Below are 16,413 nucleotides of genomic sequence, written 5' to 3' on the forward strand. Positions count from 1 at the left end.
TGTCCGGTCGCCTCTCGGTTTGATTTTCGGGCTTGTTTCTTCTTTTGTCAACAGCACGGGAGCACGGCACACATAACACAAGCACACTAACGTGCTCGCGAGGGCCGTCGCGCCCATTGGCTCCTTGGTCTCGGCGATCGATGAACGCCATCGCGATTGGATGAGGGGCGAGTCACTCGGCTGAGAGGGCGGGACCGGGCCGTGACGCCGGTAGTTGGGCGGAGGAGCCAAGAAATATTCCCCTTCGAACCACAACACACGACACTGCAAATGATTGTGAGGAAACGTCCGGGGTTTTTTTGTTTTTGTTTTTTCTTATTCTTTTATTCGTGTACACGGACATAGACTGCATTGCTCCCCAATGTATTTTGGGTTTTTTTTTGTTCGTTTTTTGCTTTGGGCTTGTCCAGATAGTGGCGCGTCATCATTTTCCATGTGCGCCAACAGAACCTCACGGCATCCATCAACCTTCTCTACGGTCTTCCTCTCGTCCTCATCAGCCACTTCCGGACGCGTCCGAACCGCAGACCACAAACCGCCCTAGTTTTTTGTCTTTGTAATTGGACAAGTGGGCGGGGCGTGCAAGGAGCTTTTCATTCAAACTTTGGTCTCCTCGGAATGACAACAAACGAGTGCGTGTGCGTGGTCCTGCGCCCCCACGCAGCTTTCCTCCTTCTAGTCGGCTAACATGTTAGCATTAGCCCCCCACTTGAAAGAGACGTGACGAGGGCGTGACGCCGCGGGGCGGGTGTGTCTGGAAGAGCATCCCTTTTCCCAGCTGACTGCGCGAGAGGCCGCCTACACCCGAGACTGGTCATAAAAGTCAGGGCGGATCCAGGTTCTGTTTGGTCATTGCTCAGTCATAAAATTAACTTTACATTATGCGTTTTCGCGAGCAATTTATGTCACTTGAGGGTGTGGCGCAGGGATCCTTGGTTCGGTTCCCACTCAATGAGACTGTGAACGGTTGTCCGTGGCTATAACGTGCCCTGGCGACCGGTTGAGGGTGTAGTCTGCCTGAAGCCGGCTGTCGTACGCACCGGTGTGGCGTTGAGAATGGATGGATGACCAGATTCTTAAAAGGTCCAATTCTCAAGTGAATCACGTGAGGTCCAGTACGAGACTCAAATTTTAGGATTCCATCAGCCAAACGCAGCATATTTTGGGATATATCGGTGATGCCCTGAGATCATTCAAACCGTGAGCACACTCGTATCTCAGATCATCTTTTCTCTCGGTGAATGAATGAATGGAAATGGAATTAATCCCTAAAAAAAAAGAAAAAAAAACAACAACAAATGAGGCAAAATAGCAGTCCACAATATTGTGCTGAATAAAAACGTAGACAAATGGCAAAATGAAGTGGAACCAAACTATTTTGGTACACTGCATGGAACGGAACACGCCGGTGCTTCAGGTGGTTGACTGTTGCCAATCTCGCATCTTACTCCAAACTTTCTTTGGGGTCGCCACAGCGTGTCATCTCAGACCAACGCTCATTATTTGTGCCCTTCCTGACGCAAGCCCTCTCGGGGAGCGGAGGCCCCCAATCTCTGATCTTCATGCTGATGCTAATTCAAATCTTCATCAAATTGTTAAAGTGCTGAGATGAAATTGTTTTGCGCGTATGCATTTGGTCAGTCCGTCACATCGGGTAGCTTCGTACGGAGCACGCGACGCAGGCAGGACAACGCTAACGAATCGCGCACTGCATCGAACAAGCCGGCACGATCGGTACAACCGGCCTCACGGTTCTGAGGACCGCGGGTCAAATCCCGGTGGAGTTTGCATGTTCCGCCCCATGTGCATGCGTGGCTTTTCTCTGGGTGGGCACTCCGCTTTCCTCCCACATCCCAAAAACACGCAACATTCATTGGAGGCTCAAAATTGTCCTTCGGCGACTGTCGTCTTGTCTCCGCGTGGCCTGCGATTGGTCGGCAACCGGTTCAGGGTGTCCCTGGGATAGGCCCCAACACTCCCCGTGACACTTGTGAGGATAAGCGGCAAAGAAAATGGATGAATGGATAAATGATATCTGTATGGATTGCGAATGCCTTGTGAATAATATCCTTTTTTTTTTTTTTTCACAACTAAAATGTCCTTAAAAACAGAAGTATTTCAAATCCAAAGAACTTGAATGAATCTGATAGGAGGCTCAATTCAATGGAGTAACGTGGGAAGGCTGATTTTCGGTCACTTGGGAAGCACTCTCTTCCGTTGCCTAAAAGGACAAAAGTTTCTGTTATGTACTGTAAAAAAAAAAAAAGATTGAAAGTTTCTCTCGCTGAGAACGGTAGAAAGCGGTGGGTGTCTTTCCCGACTTTCACCTGGTTGCGCTCTTGCTTTTTCACCCCGGTTACAAGAGGACCCCACCGACAAAAACAACCTTCTCCTTGGCTAAAATGATGGATGGATGGATGTTGGAGAGTCACGACAACAGCTGACTAGGTAGACACGCCCCTTGTGGATGGCGTCAATGCTGCGACCTTAAATTGTCCGTTTGGTTAGTACGGCGGCTTCTGTCAGGTCTGGACTTGAGTTTGAAAAGCGAAGAACTTTTCCGGCCCTCCTTCTTCACCACCGCATCTCCCGGTTTCCACAGCAACAGCTGCCCGTCCTCCCCCCCGGTGACCAGCGCCCCCCCGGCCTCGTCCCACGCAAAGCACCTGACGGTGGCCGAGTGCCCCCCGCGGAGGGTCCCGAGGAGACGCAGCCCCTCGCCGTCACACTCCATCAGCAGAAGGTCGCCGCCCCTGTCCCCGCCTACCACCAGCAGCCGGTCGGCCCCCTCCAGCCAGGCCCCGCCCACCAGGTATTCCGGGCCCCGACCGTCCGCCGTCACTTCCGAGCGGCGGACGTCCGGGCAGCTGAAGACGACGAGCGGCCGCTGGCTGTCCAGGCGCCGGAGGTCCCACAGGTGCAGCCCCTCGTCGTGACAGAGGCAGAGCAGGCGGCTCCCGTCGGCCGCCGCCCAGCGCACCGCCGCCGCCGTCGAGTTGCTGTTGCACGTGCACAGCAGCGCCTCCTCCTCGGACCCGCGCCGGACGTCGAAGACGTTGACCAGGCCGTCGCTGGAGCCGGACGCCAGCCGGTCTTTGTCGCGCGGGTGGAAGCGCACCTGCGTGATGTCGTCGCTGTGCGACTCGGAGTAGACGCCCAGCGGCGCCGCGTTGGGCTTCCTGCTGTCCCAGAACACCAACAAGCTGTCTTCGTCTTGCAGCTGGTCCGTGACGCGGAGAAGACAAAAGGGGAGAAATCAACCCGGAATGCTAACGCGCAAACTTCTTTTTGGAACGTGCGAGTACGCGAGTTCCATCTACCGTCTACCCCCAGACCCCCCAGACAGCTTTCGGCTTCAATTATCCCAAATCAAAATCGAAACTTTTATGTTCCCATTCAGCCAATTGAGTACATAAGGACAAACACACATTCACAATCACTTCCAAGATCATTTGGTGGATACACCACACGCGAAGGCCGGAGCCCGGATTTTTACCCACAACCTCCGAATTGTTACACGGATGCGCTGACCACTCCAAAAAAAAAAAAACAACAATTGGAGCCTATTTGGATCAGATGTGGCTTACAAGGGCGCTATTTCTATGACCTTTTTTTTTTTTTTGTTCCAAGAAAACCTCGAGGAGACTCAACTTGAGACTCAATTTGTCTCACAGTTTATAGCATGCAGTAGGTTACGTGGGAATTGAGAAGAAATCCCCTCGGTCAAAGCGGCAACATCACAAAGCACTTGGAGTGCGTTGAAGAAAATGTCATCACACAATACAATCACAAAATAGAAGCACAAAGTCAGTTGAGTAGAGCGTTAACACGAGCTAACTAGCCAAACGAACAAACGCGTAATCGCCAAACTCCGACAAATGTTATTTCCAGCGAGCGTTCCAGGAAGGTAGCGTGGTGTCCCTGTACTTGTCCCAAACAAGCAGTATTAATGAAAAGCTCCGTCGGCGTCCGGCGACGTAATAACAAAAGATCCGCGCCATAATAATTTCATAAAGTACATAAGTCGGAGGTGCTCAACGTGTCGATGCGCGGCCGCGTGCGGGGAGGAGAAAGTAGCCCCTGGGCACCCCTGACGTACGTACTTCGCCCGGCATGGGTCCTCCTGACTACGCTACGTACACGAGACTTGTCAAAGGGTTAAGAAATCCAACAATCGTGGGGCAGTCATTTCAAATATTTGATCGGGTTCCGCGTCCTCCTCGTCCGTCTGTTGTCAGTTAGAAGTGATCCGCATATCTTCTAACACGTGGCCCCGGTCCCTTCACTTGCCTCTGTGACGTTCTCGACTTCGAAAAGAGCTTCAGTCTCCGAAGGAGCCACAGAAAAATCGGAAAATCTCTCTCGCTCGTCTGCCACAGCGTAGCGGCACGGCGTTGTTGTCGACGGCGACCGCCCCAGTGTGACGTGGCAGGCAACATGGCCGCCACCGGGGTGTCAAGTGCGACTTTCGGACTGCTATTATCATCAAAGTGATTCATATCGTATGTAGTTTTGATGACAATACCTATTTTGAAATGAATATTTTGGTGTCAGTTGCTCTTTGAGACCGAAAACTAGCAACAAAGCCAGGATGAGCGTCTGCACTTTTGATACTTTGATGTCAAGACTGATTCGAGCGTCGAACTTAGACTTGATTTGTCACCAACCGGCAAACTCATCCCAATATTCACTTTCATTTTTCTGCGCTGTCTGAGTTGTCCAAAGACATCACAAGATGGTACCAGAGCCCATGTTCTGGTACCACTAAACCCGTATTACGTTGAACATAAAGTACAGAATAAAGTCGGGTACTGAACCAACCGGAGTGCCGGCGCAGAGCAGCAAGTCGCCGCAGCTCACGTCGAAGCTGCAGAAGCTGTGCCACGGCTCGCCGCGGAACACTTGGGCGGCGCTCGTCCCCGGACGGCGAACGTCCCAGGCCCGGACGGTCCCGTCCTCCGACGCCGAGTAGAGGAGGTCGGGGCGCGCGTGAGCGAAGGTGAGGCCGCGCACGGGCCCGCCGTGCCCGCGATACTCGCCCACCAGACGCAGCGTGGCCTCGTCGTGCAGACGCAGCGCCAAGTCGGAATGCGACACCGCCAGCGCGGCGCCGGCGGGGTGCAGCGCCACGTCCAGCAGGTAGGTGGCGTCTTTGGATACGTGGCGGCGGGCCAGCGACAAGCTGACAAACTTGTCCGGCAAGGCTTCCATCTTCACGTCCGAGAACCTGAAACACAGACGCACGCGACGTGGAGTAAAATCACAAAAAAAAAAAGCCCAAAACTTGGAAAAATAAATGTAACATCGCACAAATATGAAACAAAACATACACATGGCAAAGCAGCATTTAGCAACTGTGCTGCAGAAAAATGGAAGAAGTTGTCAACAGAGGTGAGGTCAGCCCCAAGTGGGAAACTTTTAAAATGCAGGTTGAAAACTCTTCTTTTTAATCGTGCTTTTTAGAGCATTTTCAATTTTAATGATATTTTTTCCACTGTACGCTGTTTTTAATTGTGCTTTTTGTTTTCTTTTTCCATTTTAGTATATAATGTCACTTTTATTGTCTCTCCCCCCCCCCCGGTTTTTAAACCTGTTATCTCTTTGTATTGAACTCCTTCTAATCATGTAAAGCACATCACGTTACCTTGTGCATGAAATCAACTTGCTTTGCTGTGTCGAGAAAAAAATATTATCAGCAGCAAGGAGAGTTCAAACTGAGGCAAAATGTAAACTATATGGAACCAGACGAGTGCCAAATTACCCTCGTTAATGTACTAAAAACTAAATTCATGTATGAACTCGACACATCGCAGCTTGTATTTCGTTGCCGTACAATAAATGGAAATGTATCTCATTTTTCCAACACACCACAATAACTTACCGCGATGTCTTTCTGAACTTTTATACCCGGATGAAGAATAAAAATGAAAAAAAAAAAAGTGACAAGTAAACACTTGTAAATTGCGCAAAAATCCTACAAAATAATTTGAGAAAAGCAAAGCCGCATGGAGGACCAAAACATGCGTCACACTTGTTACAGTCCGGACACCGGAAACGCACGCGAGCGAGCAAAGGTTCCGCGTCACGACGAGCACTCCAGCCTCAAATATTCAAATATGAAAAATGGACGAGAAAGTCCAGATGAAGACATTCCGTCATCCTTAAGGGAACACTCTCAACAATTAACTGTTGATTGTAGCTGAACCTTTTCGAATACATGACACGCAGGACGCGAAATGTGAGGACATTTGGTGAGAAGAAACTAAACTATTTTGTGCGAATTTCATTTGGACTTTGGCAATTCTGCGTTGACTCCTCCGGGACCTGTGATGACACAGATGACCAGCAGGTGGAAACAGCTTCCAATTGTCAGCCCTCATCATGACGCTCAACTTTGACAGTCCAGACTTTGGAATTTGGAACGTCGATCTTTTGATTGTTTTTTTTTTTTTTTTTGTCCTTTCACCATACATATCGAGTAGAACTTAACAGCACGAAAATATTGGCTCGCTCTAGTCCAAACTGGTCGCCACAATCGAGCCCAAAATGTGTTTTGGTCCAATCACACGTCAGCATTGCAATTTCGGCAGCATTTTCGGTCCTCGGATTTGTTGGTGGGAGTAAAACATCTGTCGCCTTATGGACCTGCTCCACTTTATGACGTCACCAAGACAGACTTTGACGTAAGAGGGAGAACCGGCAAAACCGCAAAACCCAGCAGTAGGCAACATCAACAACAAGGGTCAGGGCCAAGTGCAAAACTGGCAGGGCGACAAACATCTCGACCGCACGAGCACATGTCGGGCGACCGGTCCCCCCCTCCCCGGTATGTCCCACAAAGACCTCCATCGTGGTCTTTGCCGCGCGATTGGTCGTCCCTCGCCCATCTTCGCCAAAGGGGAAAATTGCAGGTTTGTCCTCAAAATGTTTTTATTTCATCTTTTTTCTTCTGTTGACTCGCGCCAAGAAAAGTTTTCTTTCTACTTCGCCTTGGAGTGGAGAGGTCTCGGGTTCCAATCTTGTCTCAGGTCCATTGTGGAATTAACGTGAAGCGTGTCATCAATACAAAAGATGCTAGTTAGCATGCCGCGTACACAAAACATGCTAGTTAGCATGTAGCATCCATCCATTCATTTTTCAAGCTGCCTCGTTTCGGCGGGTTATGTTATGTCCATCCGTTTTCTGAGCCGCTTATCCTCATGAGGGTCGCGGGAGTGCTGAAGCCTATCCCAGCTGTCAAAGGGCAGGAGGCGGGGTACACCCTGAACCGCTTGCCAGCCAATTGCAAGGCACATCAAACAGCCGCACTCACAATCACACCAACGGGCAAAGTGCAAAAGGACAAACCCTGTGTGCAATACCTTTGCAGGCCACTAGTCTGTGCGTCGTTGAGCTACTGGATTTGCTTGGATTGATCAAAAACAAACTTGAGAAAAAATGAAAATTCACTGACATTATTTTCTTCATCTTTATTAAAATTTCGTTTAAAATTCCGAAGTGTCTGAAAAGCAAAAAAGATATTTTTACATTACCCTGTAAATTCTGAACATCTGAGATCTGAGAAAAAAATGAAATGACGTCATAAAAACGATGCATTGAAAAAGACTTCTTTTTACGCTGACGTCGCCGATAAAGACCCCGTAAAGCGAACGGACTGATTTGTCGGCGGGTGAACGCTGTCAACCTTAAAGCAAGGCCCAATTGCGGAGATGAAGCGTTGAATTGCTTCTAACCGTTGTAGTTGTTTTTCATCCGACATGACCGTCGTGATCCGGGAAAGGGATGACGGGGCAGCGCCCCATCTCAGCAGCTGAGCAATCGCGGGCCGGCATTCTAGCCATCATTCTGTGCTGCTTGTTTTTGTATCAAATGGAGAATTGGACGAGCAAAACATTTCTCGGAAACAATCTTCCTCGTCTCAACGTTGGAGTTGAAAAATTGAAGAGCAAAACAGTTTCTGTCATGTTTGCCTCCAATCAAACGAGCAGGCGGTCCGGTCCTTTTTTTTTTTTTTTTTTACAGTGTTAAAGTAAACGCAATCAAGCTCCCCCCTCCCCTTGTGAAACATCCTCTCTTCTATGTGCCACGCAATTACCACAGTGATGTCACTTCCCCAAAAGACAAAAATCCCACCGTCCGTTTGAACCTGGAACGCGCCTGAGGAGAATTTCTTCGTCTTCAACGGAGCCAACTCGTTTTCTGGAATGTGGAAGGAAGCCGGCGTACCTGAAGGAAAGCCAATTCACGTGCCACGCGGTACCCCCATTTCGGGGTCAGTGACCCAAAATGTTTGGCCTTTCTTCGCAGCCAATCACAGGCCACACGCGGCATGTCGCTCAAGCGACTAAACGCAACTTTTTGGAATGCGGGAGGAAGGAAGCGGGAACGCAAGGTCACACAAACAAATACGGAAGACATAAAGGCTTCGGGTTCTCGGGTGCTTTCTCTGCAGGTACGCCGGCGAGCACGGCGGCCCCACGGGAAGGCCGGGACATCCGACTGCCGGACTGCGCCGCGCCGCGCCGTGCCGCTCGAGAACAGTCGGCGGGTGCGACGCAAAACGCCGAAGACAAAAAATGACGGCGGGGCATCAAGAAAGGTGCAGCGCGCGGAAGAGGAGCGGCGCCAGGAAGAGCACGTTGAAGCCCACGGCGCCGTAGACCACGTAGCGATAAGGCAGCTCCACCTCGGCGTGCCGCCGCGCCCGCCGCACGTCGCCCTCGCCCACCGCCAGCACGCGGCACAGCAGGGGGATGGTCAGCGCCTTCATCAGCGCCCGCGTGGCGACCAGGACCAGGACGCCCGCCCCCCAGCGCAGCGCCGCCGCCGCTAGCGGGCTGGCGCCCAGCGCGGGAGGCGCCAGGGGCAGGCGCTCCGGCGGGGGGTCGGGCAGCAGGCCCAGCACGCGGTTAACCCGCGAGCCCAGCGCCACGCCGGCGCCCGAGCCCAAGATCTGCGCCGTGTCGGCGCGGGACGTGCTCCAGGCGTCCAGCGTGAAACACAGCAGGCCCAGGCCCGCGTAGACGGCGGCCACGGCGGCGGGCGCGTACGCGCCGGTCAGCACGAAGTCGTCGATGGTGTCCAACGCCGGCAGCAGGAAGAGCAGGATGAGCGCGCTGTACAACACGCCCGCCATCACGTCCTGCAAACAACCGCAGCGTTCACGGCGACTCTCGGGTCCGCGTCGGCGCTCTGCCGCTATTAAGTCGATTATTGCCTTATTTTCAGGTTTGAATATGCCACCATCAGGAATTATAGACTCCGCTCTATTTCTGCTTATGCGTTCCCGCGGTATCGGTTCGGGGCTCAGTGTCAGCACGCGTGTGCCGTGTATTTATTTTGACTGTTTTGGTGAAAGATTTTTAATTCAATAAATTCAAAATATACATTTTACACTTCTGCGTGTCATGCTTCATTTTGCTACGAGCCCGCCAAAAAGACGCAATTGAGGTGGAATCTTCTTCTTCTTCTTCAAAGTCAACTGACTCCATGTCAAAAGTAAAAATGTGCCGGGGATATCGTCAATCTTCGGTACAATTCCAGAGGTTGCATCAAAAGAAGAAGAAGAAAGCACTAGCTTGTCTCAACGCTGCTCAATAAGTTCCGGACTCATGCCGCCCAAGCGCCGTAGGACAGCTTTGCGACTTGAGCCCATCGGCGACGGCGAGACTCGGCTCCGAGTCGGCATTTCGAAGAGAACGCCATGAGGAACATCCATCGGGCATCCTCGCTTTCGAGCGGCGACTAGGCGGACTTTCACGAGAAACAACAACAGTGGTTAGAATAAACTGTTATATGTTCTTTTTTTTACATCCTAGTCACTTACGGACCTATTCAAAGGGTTTTCAAAATGTTCACTTTTTTGGAGGAGGGACGGCAATGTCGTTTCCTTTCATTTTAATACGTCAAAATGAAACTTCATGTGGTAGAAATTACATTTAGTCTGCTTACGTACACACGGATACAGCAATATTTCCGTGGCTAATTACGTTTCCCAGATTTTGTTGCGGATATGACGCAAGTTCAACAGAGTAACAAAACGATCTTTTCTTTCCTCTTTGATAAGATAAGCGGTACAAAAATGAAATCTCTGCGCGCTGGGGGTAGTAAAAAGCCAAACCAGATTACCAACATTTATGATAAGGTCAAAGGGCGACTGTATTGGCGTGCGCGAAGATTGTGGCAGATAAACGGCGGACGTTTGGGCTCAAGTTGCAATATGGCCGCTGCGCAAAATCAGCATACCAGAAAATTCTGAAATATTTCCGCGATTGCGGCCCGCAAATAGAGAGGACAAAGTTCTTCTGGGAAGCTTTTTGGCACAAACGCAAAATGGCGGGTAGGAGGGAGGCCCCCGATTGGCCGAGCGCGCCTCGGTCGCCCAATCCTGACATGGCGCAAATGATTTGCGATCTTCACTTCTCGCGACTCAACTCAAGTCGTGTGCGTTTGTGTGTTTTGGCGTCGTCTCGATCGGACCCGGGCCTCGCGATTCTGATTCTGATTGTGAGATTAAGGCAGGCGGAGCAAAGCTTTTCGGCGACCTTTGACCCTGCCGACCCTCCCGCCACGTCAGCGGATTCCAAAGAGAGGCAACGTGTACGTTTTATACACACAAAAATGGGTCATATTTTCCCCCTCTTTTTGTCAATAAGAGCCAAGATGACGTGAAAATCTCGGGGCAAACCGTTAATTGGTCCTGCCTGTCGCTAGGCCTCACCGGCATCAACAGATGAACAAAGAGCCGATATTTCATTGGATCAGAATCAGAACCAGAATCAGCTTTAATGGCCAAGTGTGTAAAAACACACGAGGAATTTTTCTCCGGCAGTCGACGCTGCCCTGCCCACCCCCGTCACAACAAAGAGCACGAGACATTTACGTTCATAGGAATTATTCCTTATACTGTAAGACGTGCAAGATGGAAAATCGATATAGACAAGCGTGTCAACGTGCCACATTGTGCAAAGTTTGTACGGAGCAACGTTTACTCGTTGGCGGTTTTCCGTCGTAGACCGGCGCCATGTCCGTCGTGCAAGGGGAGCAGTTTAAAGTCACCCATCGTGCGCGCCACAAAATATCCAAAAATGGAGAAATTGGAGCAGCAGGATGCGAGTCAGTGTCCTAACATGGCACAAGGCAGAAAAATAGGAGGTTCGCTGATCAAGAATTTCATAACGTCATTGCCAGGGGGGGGAAAAAAAAAAGTTGTCGGAAGGCCTACGACTTTTGACCTTCCTTCATTGATCGGTCGGAAGAGCCGGTGGCCGGGACGTGGAGCCGAGTCGCGCCGTCGCCCACGGACACCCCCCCCCCACCCCCCACAATATACATTTTGGAGCAATTGCGTACACAAGTAACAAGTCATGTAAATACGTAACGGCATTGGCTCCATCTTGCGATCAGAAATGGTTTTCCCGATCGCGTCAAGCCGAAAATAAGGCAATCCAAGTACATTTGCATTCCTCGTCGGTGTTCACCAAGTCGACCCTCGGGCGCAACCAATTGGATTACAGCATTAAAGCAAGATGGCAAAACTGTTGATTGCCTAATATTCATTTGAATTACGACGTGATGAGCCTACATTTTTACACAGTACAATATTGTAGCATGACAAAAATGTTTTCTTTTGACACAAATGGGCACTTTTCCACCCGTCAACTCTTTTGTGCGCGTGCACGTTGCGACTTAGCGGCCGCGAGTTCAACGCCGACGTGGGTGCAGCTGGCGTTTGCGGGCGTTGTGCCCACAACGAACGGACGCCGGGGTAGACGCGGATGTGGTGACGGATGCGCGGCCATTACCAGAAGCGAGTGCATGCCCATGTAGATCCGGCTGACGCAGACCAGCAGACACCAGCACAGCGCCAACGCCAAGCCCAACGTCGATGAGTACTGCGGACGCAACGCATTACTTGACAATATATTCTCGCACACGTTCAAACACTGAAAGCATGAAAAAAAAAAAAAAAAAAAAACCATATATACTTTGCGGAGGGTGTCCTTCAGGACCCTGTAGAGATTTTTTCAGATTGGAATATAAATGCAGCATTCTGGAAGACTCACAAGAGTTCAATAAAGCCTAAAAAAAAAAAAAAGAAATAGCTGTGGTTTCAATTTCCTACATTTCAGGACGAGGGTCTCAAGGTCGGTTCCCCCCCCCCCCCCCCCCCCCTCCGTCTCCAGCAAGCGGCGGCGTCATTTTCTTGTCAGTTCTCGTTAATCCAGACTCTCGCGTGCGGAAGGAAAATCAAAATTCAGGAAGGCCAAAGTGTCAAAAATGGGACACGAAAAGGTAACTCGACTCGAGACGGCTCCGTAACGCTACGACAGGGGCCGAGGCCGTTACGCTAGCTGCCGCTGGTCGTGCAAGTACGTACACGCAACGATTTGGCAACTAAACAGGACGTCGTCATCGGCGGCGCCCACCGGTAAGCGGCGCACGCGGCTGCTGTCAAACATCCCACATGCACGTGCCTCACATCGTTCTTAAGTGCCGTAAAAAGGTTCGGGTCCGAGAGATAGAAAACACGAGCCCCCCGTTGTGCCTGGAAAAGTCAAACACTGCACTCGAGTAAGAGTACTTTTTTCCTCGGTGAAATAGTGACGAAAAGCACCAAGTTAATAGTAACTACAGATTTTTTTTTTTTTTTTAACTACAGCATGAACATCAATAAAAAAAAAAAAAATGGTGATATTACTGTGCCGGTGTCAAAGCTCCAACAAAACACCTGCAATTTACTGCCCGGTGTTTTCTCAAGTGAGAAGTCAACTGAAATATTTGCGTTTGGGCAGACGAATCCTACAACACGTGAGCTTTCGTCGCCTTCACGCCAGCGACATGGCCGCCACGCAGACGCGGACATTGGAGCTCAAGCGACTTTCTTGTGTCGTTTGATTGGTCGCCGAGACCGGACTGACCAAAGATGCTTTACGAATAAAAAGGCCAAGAATGAATCGTGGCAGATTCTGATGAGCTTTCAAGGTGGGGAGACCGAAGCAGCCACGTCGGATTTTGTAAGCAGAGATGGGCGAAGGCTCCGTCCCACGCGGTAAAACGCTCGGTCCGGAGAGGCGGGGAAAGGGGGTCGTCGGGGCGCCGCGGCCTACGGGGGGACACTTATGGCGAGGCGAGGAGGACTGGGATCCGGATACATTGCGGGAGAGTTGCCGATGTGAGAAGAGGGAAAACCGGCCTAGTGCAGTCAAGAGAGTGGCAGAAATGACGGGCGCGTTCGGCAAACCAACGAGCGACACGTTGGATTTATTGCCGCTGAGTTGAAGACGGTCGGTTTGCATCCGGGATCTGATGTAGAGGAGAGTAGATCAGGAAGGTGATGGATACGAGGAAGACGTAGATCTGGACGTGGTCGGCGCAGCAGTGACAAGGAACCGGGCTTCAGAGTGAACTGCGGAAAGGCTGAACAGAAGAGGACCGAGCACCCGGCCGGCCCTGGGGGACGCCGGAAGACAAGAGGGCCCACAAATGAGGTGCCGCGGTCGGTGAGGGTTGCCGAGATGAGATTTGAATCCGGCGAGGACGGCGCCAGCGATGTACGGCGGGGGGACTTACGGTGTCAAAGGCTGCAGGGAGGCCGACGACGACGAGGATGTCGCCATGTCCGGCGTGAGTACGCAGAGGACAAAGACGCTGTGTTGGGATCGGAAGCCACACTCAAATTGCTCAAATAGGTTCGGTCGGGGTTTGAGCTGGAGGGCGACTTTTTATGGCTTCAACTTCCAGCTCACCATTCAATGGAAAACAGATCATTCGAAAAAACACTCAGAAGAGGTCGTGATGTGGATTTTGCCGTCTCCGTGACATTTCCTCCATGGAAGATTTGATATGCACAAGTCGACACACCCCGGGAACGAATGGAAGGTTTTGCCATCTTAAAAAAAAAAAAAAAAGAGGCCAAAAAGAAATCCTTTCAACTTTTTCCACCATCTGTAACCTGAACAAATCCGTTGAAAAAGAAAGCAAAGGCAAAATGAACAAGTGAGATCACGTCCTTGCACAATCGATGTCGTGGCGAGGGAAGAGCAAAGCGAGTCCAAACGGGATCTGCTGAACTTTGCACTTTCACTCAAAACCTTTTGTCGTCTTGCTTTTGTAAAGCAGCAAAGGCAACAGCGCAGGGTTTGGGTTTTTTTTTTTGTTTTTTTTTCTTTGCATGGAGAAACACGAATGATTTCTGCCCAGTTCGGGGGGGGGGCAGTGAAGCGGGAAGATCCCACCGACTCGATCCGTCCGAACATTCCAGCTCTGCTCAGACATGTCTGCTTGGACAACGACGACGCTTGCCTCCTCTCACGCGGGAACGGGAACATCAACATCAGCAGGAACAAGACTCGTTCAAACGTGAACCGTCTGTCAAACAAGGAGCTCAGAAACGTGTTTGGGAACACGAAGAAAGACGCTTGGGAAGCGTGGCCTTAGAAGCTAAAGCTCAAATGCTAATGAGCACGCATGAAAACATGTTCATCAGCACGTTCAGGAAGGAGCCCAAAAATGTCCAAGCAGAGCAAAGCGGAAGTTGACGTGTTCAGCTTCCCGCAGGCGACCAACGCCAATGAGTGACACGTGTTTTGCTGAGCTCCACAAAACTCAAGAAGGGTTGGGAGGTCCAAGTCTAGTTGGTCATGTGACCCCCCCAACACACACACACACACACACTCATAAAGGTTGCATGTCATCTTGGTTGCAAGGTGAAAGTTCGAATGAGTTATCGGGCCGAGCAAATAAAAGGAATTGCAACTCCAACGATCCTCTTCCTCTTTCATCACGTGTCCAGTTAGTTTGTCACTTCCACTTGTTGTGCGGAAGTTACACTTGTGCATGTTAGTGAGTTTATACAACTAACTCGGACGCAAGTTAGTTGTCAGCAAATGACGTGCAAGTCAGTTATGGCAGATTTGGTTTGGTGCGAGTCAGTCGGTCGAGGAGGAGCGCGCGTTGTTGTTGTTGTTGTTTGTGTGTCGTCATGGTTACCTGCCAGCGTCCGCAGGTGAGGAAGAAGAGCGCGAAGGGGATGGCGGTGCCGGACATGGCGTGCGTGGAGGGCATGCTGTACTCGGAGTTGTAGAAGACTTCCACCTTGACGACGGGCGGCGAGGCGGGCCTGGCCCAGCCGAGCAGGTCTTTGGTGCACTGGCCCACGTACATGACCCACACCCACACCATGATGAGTCGCCGGCTCACCAGGGCGTCCACGTTCCACAGCAGGAAGGGGAAGAAGGTGATGTAGAAGAGCTCGTTGCCCAGCTCGGTTCCGAAGGTGAACAAGTAGTACAGGAAGCGGTTCTCCACCACGAACTCCTGGCCCGCGTCGCCGGTCAGGGAGTTCCTGCGGAGGGGCTTGCTCGTCTTTTTGCCCCGACCGTGGCCGTCCGCTCCCGCCGGCTGCCGGCGGAAAGGCCGACTCGAAAAGGTGCCCCGTACCCCGCACAGGCGCTGGAAGCGGGCGACGAGGTGGGGGTCCTGCAGGAAGCGGAAGAGCTCCGCCAGGCGGCCGCGCTTTTCCATGTGGCGCGGCCGAAAACAGACGCTCTCGCTCGGGTCTAGCTTAGCGTTAGCCTCGGCGGGTTGGCATGAGGTCGGCGAGCGGCGCGTGGCGGCTTCGCTTTGAAACGACGACGACGACGACGACGACGACTCCTCAAAGCGGAAAAGCGGCCCCGACCCGGCCGTCACGTGACACCGGGCCCAAAGCGGGAGCGGGCTTTGCGGCCGCGCCTCCTCCGGAGGCCTTCGCGATCGTGGGAAATGACACGACGCGCGAAAGCAAAGCCGGCTCGTGGCCGCGCCTCCTCTCGGGGGGGGGCCTTCATCATCGTCATCATCGTCATCATCAGAAATGACAAAACTTGACCATTTCAGAGAGGAAAAAAGAACGTCGTTTTTTTTTCTTCATACAAAACGGAAAGGCTGACGACGCGTTCCTTTCTGGCAGACGACCGCTGACGGCGTCCGCCTCGCACTTGTGATGACCGGGGGTTCAAATCCCGGCCCCGCTTTTGTCGAGGCCTGTGTGGCTTTTCTCCTGTCAATGTGACTACAAACGGTTGTTTTTCCCACGTGCCCTGCGTCCAATCTGACCCTGGCCTTCCCTCTGGATGAGCTCGTGACAAATACCGTCCAAGCCGCTCACCCCTGGCGAGAACCTCAACATCTTCCTTTCTGCTTCCTGTCGTTTCTTCGGCGCCGCCGTCTCCAATCGGTCCATCGCGGGAGGCCGGCCTCAACGCCTTTTTATAATCTTTGCCCTTCATCCGAGCGGAGACTCTTTTGTTACCTTCCGCCAGCTGTTCCACCCACCCCGCTTGGACCACTTCCTTAGCACACTCACCCTTGCTCTGGATTGTTGACCTCAAGTGTTTGAAGTGGTCCACCCTCGGTGCCTCTTCCCCCTCC

At 51.7% G+C, this 16,413-nt stretch overlaps 2 protein-coding genes across 4 annotated transcripts; both read right to left on the minus strand.

Moving 5' to 3' along the window:
- Window positions 1–90: 90 nt before the first annotated feature.
- On the minus strand, window positions 91–7,370 carry wdr89 (WD repeat domain 89). 3 transcript variants are annotated; one of them, XR_009795212.1, is made up of 4 exons: window positions 5,882–7,370; window positions 4,822–5,227; window positions 2,328–3,220; window positions 91–2,221 (listed from the first exon to the last, which is right to left on the minus strand). XR_009795212.1 is itself a non-coding variant. In XM_061821362.1 (3 exons), exons 2-3 carry the CDS (start codon window positions 5,209–5,211, stop codon window positions 2,474–2,476), a joined length of 1,137 nt encoding a protein of 378 aa, XP_061677346.1. In that variant the 5' UTR covers window positions 5,212–5,227; window positions 5,882–7,370; the 3' UTR covers window positions 91–2,473. The 3 variants fall into 3 exon arrangements, 1 of the variants encoding a protein (XP_061677346.1); XR_009795211.1 differs by having other exon boundaries at window positions 91–1,268; window positions 1,375–3,220; XM_061821362.1 differs by having other exon boundaries at window positions 91–3,220.
- A 126-nt stretch (window positions 7,371–7,496) lies between these two features.
- On the minus strand, window positions 7,497–15,778 carry sgpp1b (sphingosine-1-phosphate phosphatase 1b). Its single transcript, XM_061821361.1, has 3 exons — window positions 14,992–15,778; window positions 11,805–11,894; window positions 7,497–9,142 (listed from the first exon to the last, which is right to left on the minus strand). The coding sequence occupies exons 1-3, from the start codon at window positions 15,523–15,525 to the stop codon at window positions 8,591–8,593; spliced, it is 1,176 nt and encodes a 391-aa protein (XP_061677345.1). The 5' UTR covers window positions 15,526–15,778; the 3' UTR covers window positions 7,497–8,590.
- Between the last annotated feature and the right edge of the window lie 635 nt (window positions 15,779–16,413).

This window comes from Syngnathoides biaculeatus, chromosome 5 (assembly GCF_019802595.1).
Source record: "Syngnathoides biaculeatus isolate LvHL_M chromosome 5, ASM1980259v1, whole genome shotgun sequence".
NCBI lineage: Eukaryota > Metazoa > Chordata > Actinopteri > Syngnathiformes > Syngnathidae > Syngnathoides > Syngnathoides biaculeatus.

Excerpts from the sequence above, each read along its gene's own strand:
- wdr89 (XM_061821362.1), bottom strand. The coding sequence starts at position 5,211 with ATGGAAGCCTTGCCGGACAAGTTTGTCAGCTTGTCGCTGGCCCGCCGC. Across the intron at positions 3,221-4,821 it reads TGCTCTGCGCCGGCACTCCG|CTGCAAGACGAAGACAGCTT; the intron begins GTTGGTTCAGTA and ends GTCACGGACCAG.
- sgpp1b (XM_061821361.1), bottom strand. The coding sequence starts at position 15,525 with ATGGAAAAGCGCGGCCGCCTGGCGGAGCTCTTCCGCTTCCTGCAGGAC. Across the intron at positions 11,895-14,991 it reads TCACCTGCGGACGCTGGCAG|TACTCATCGACGTTGGGCTT; the intron begins GTAACCATGACG and ends TTGCGTCCGCAG. Across the intron at positions 9,143-11,804 it reads TGGGCATGCACTCGCTTCTG|GACGTGATGGCGGGCGTGTT; the intron begins GTAATGGCCGCG and ends GGTTGTTTGCAG.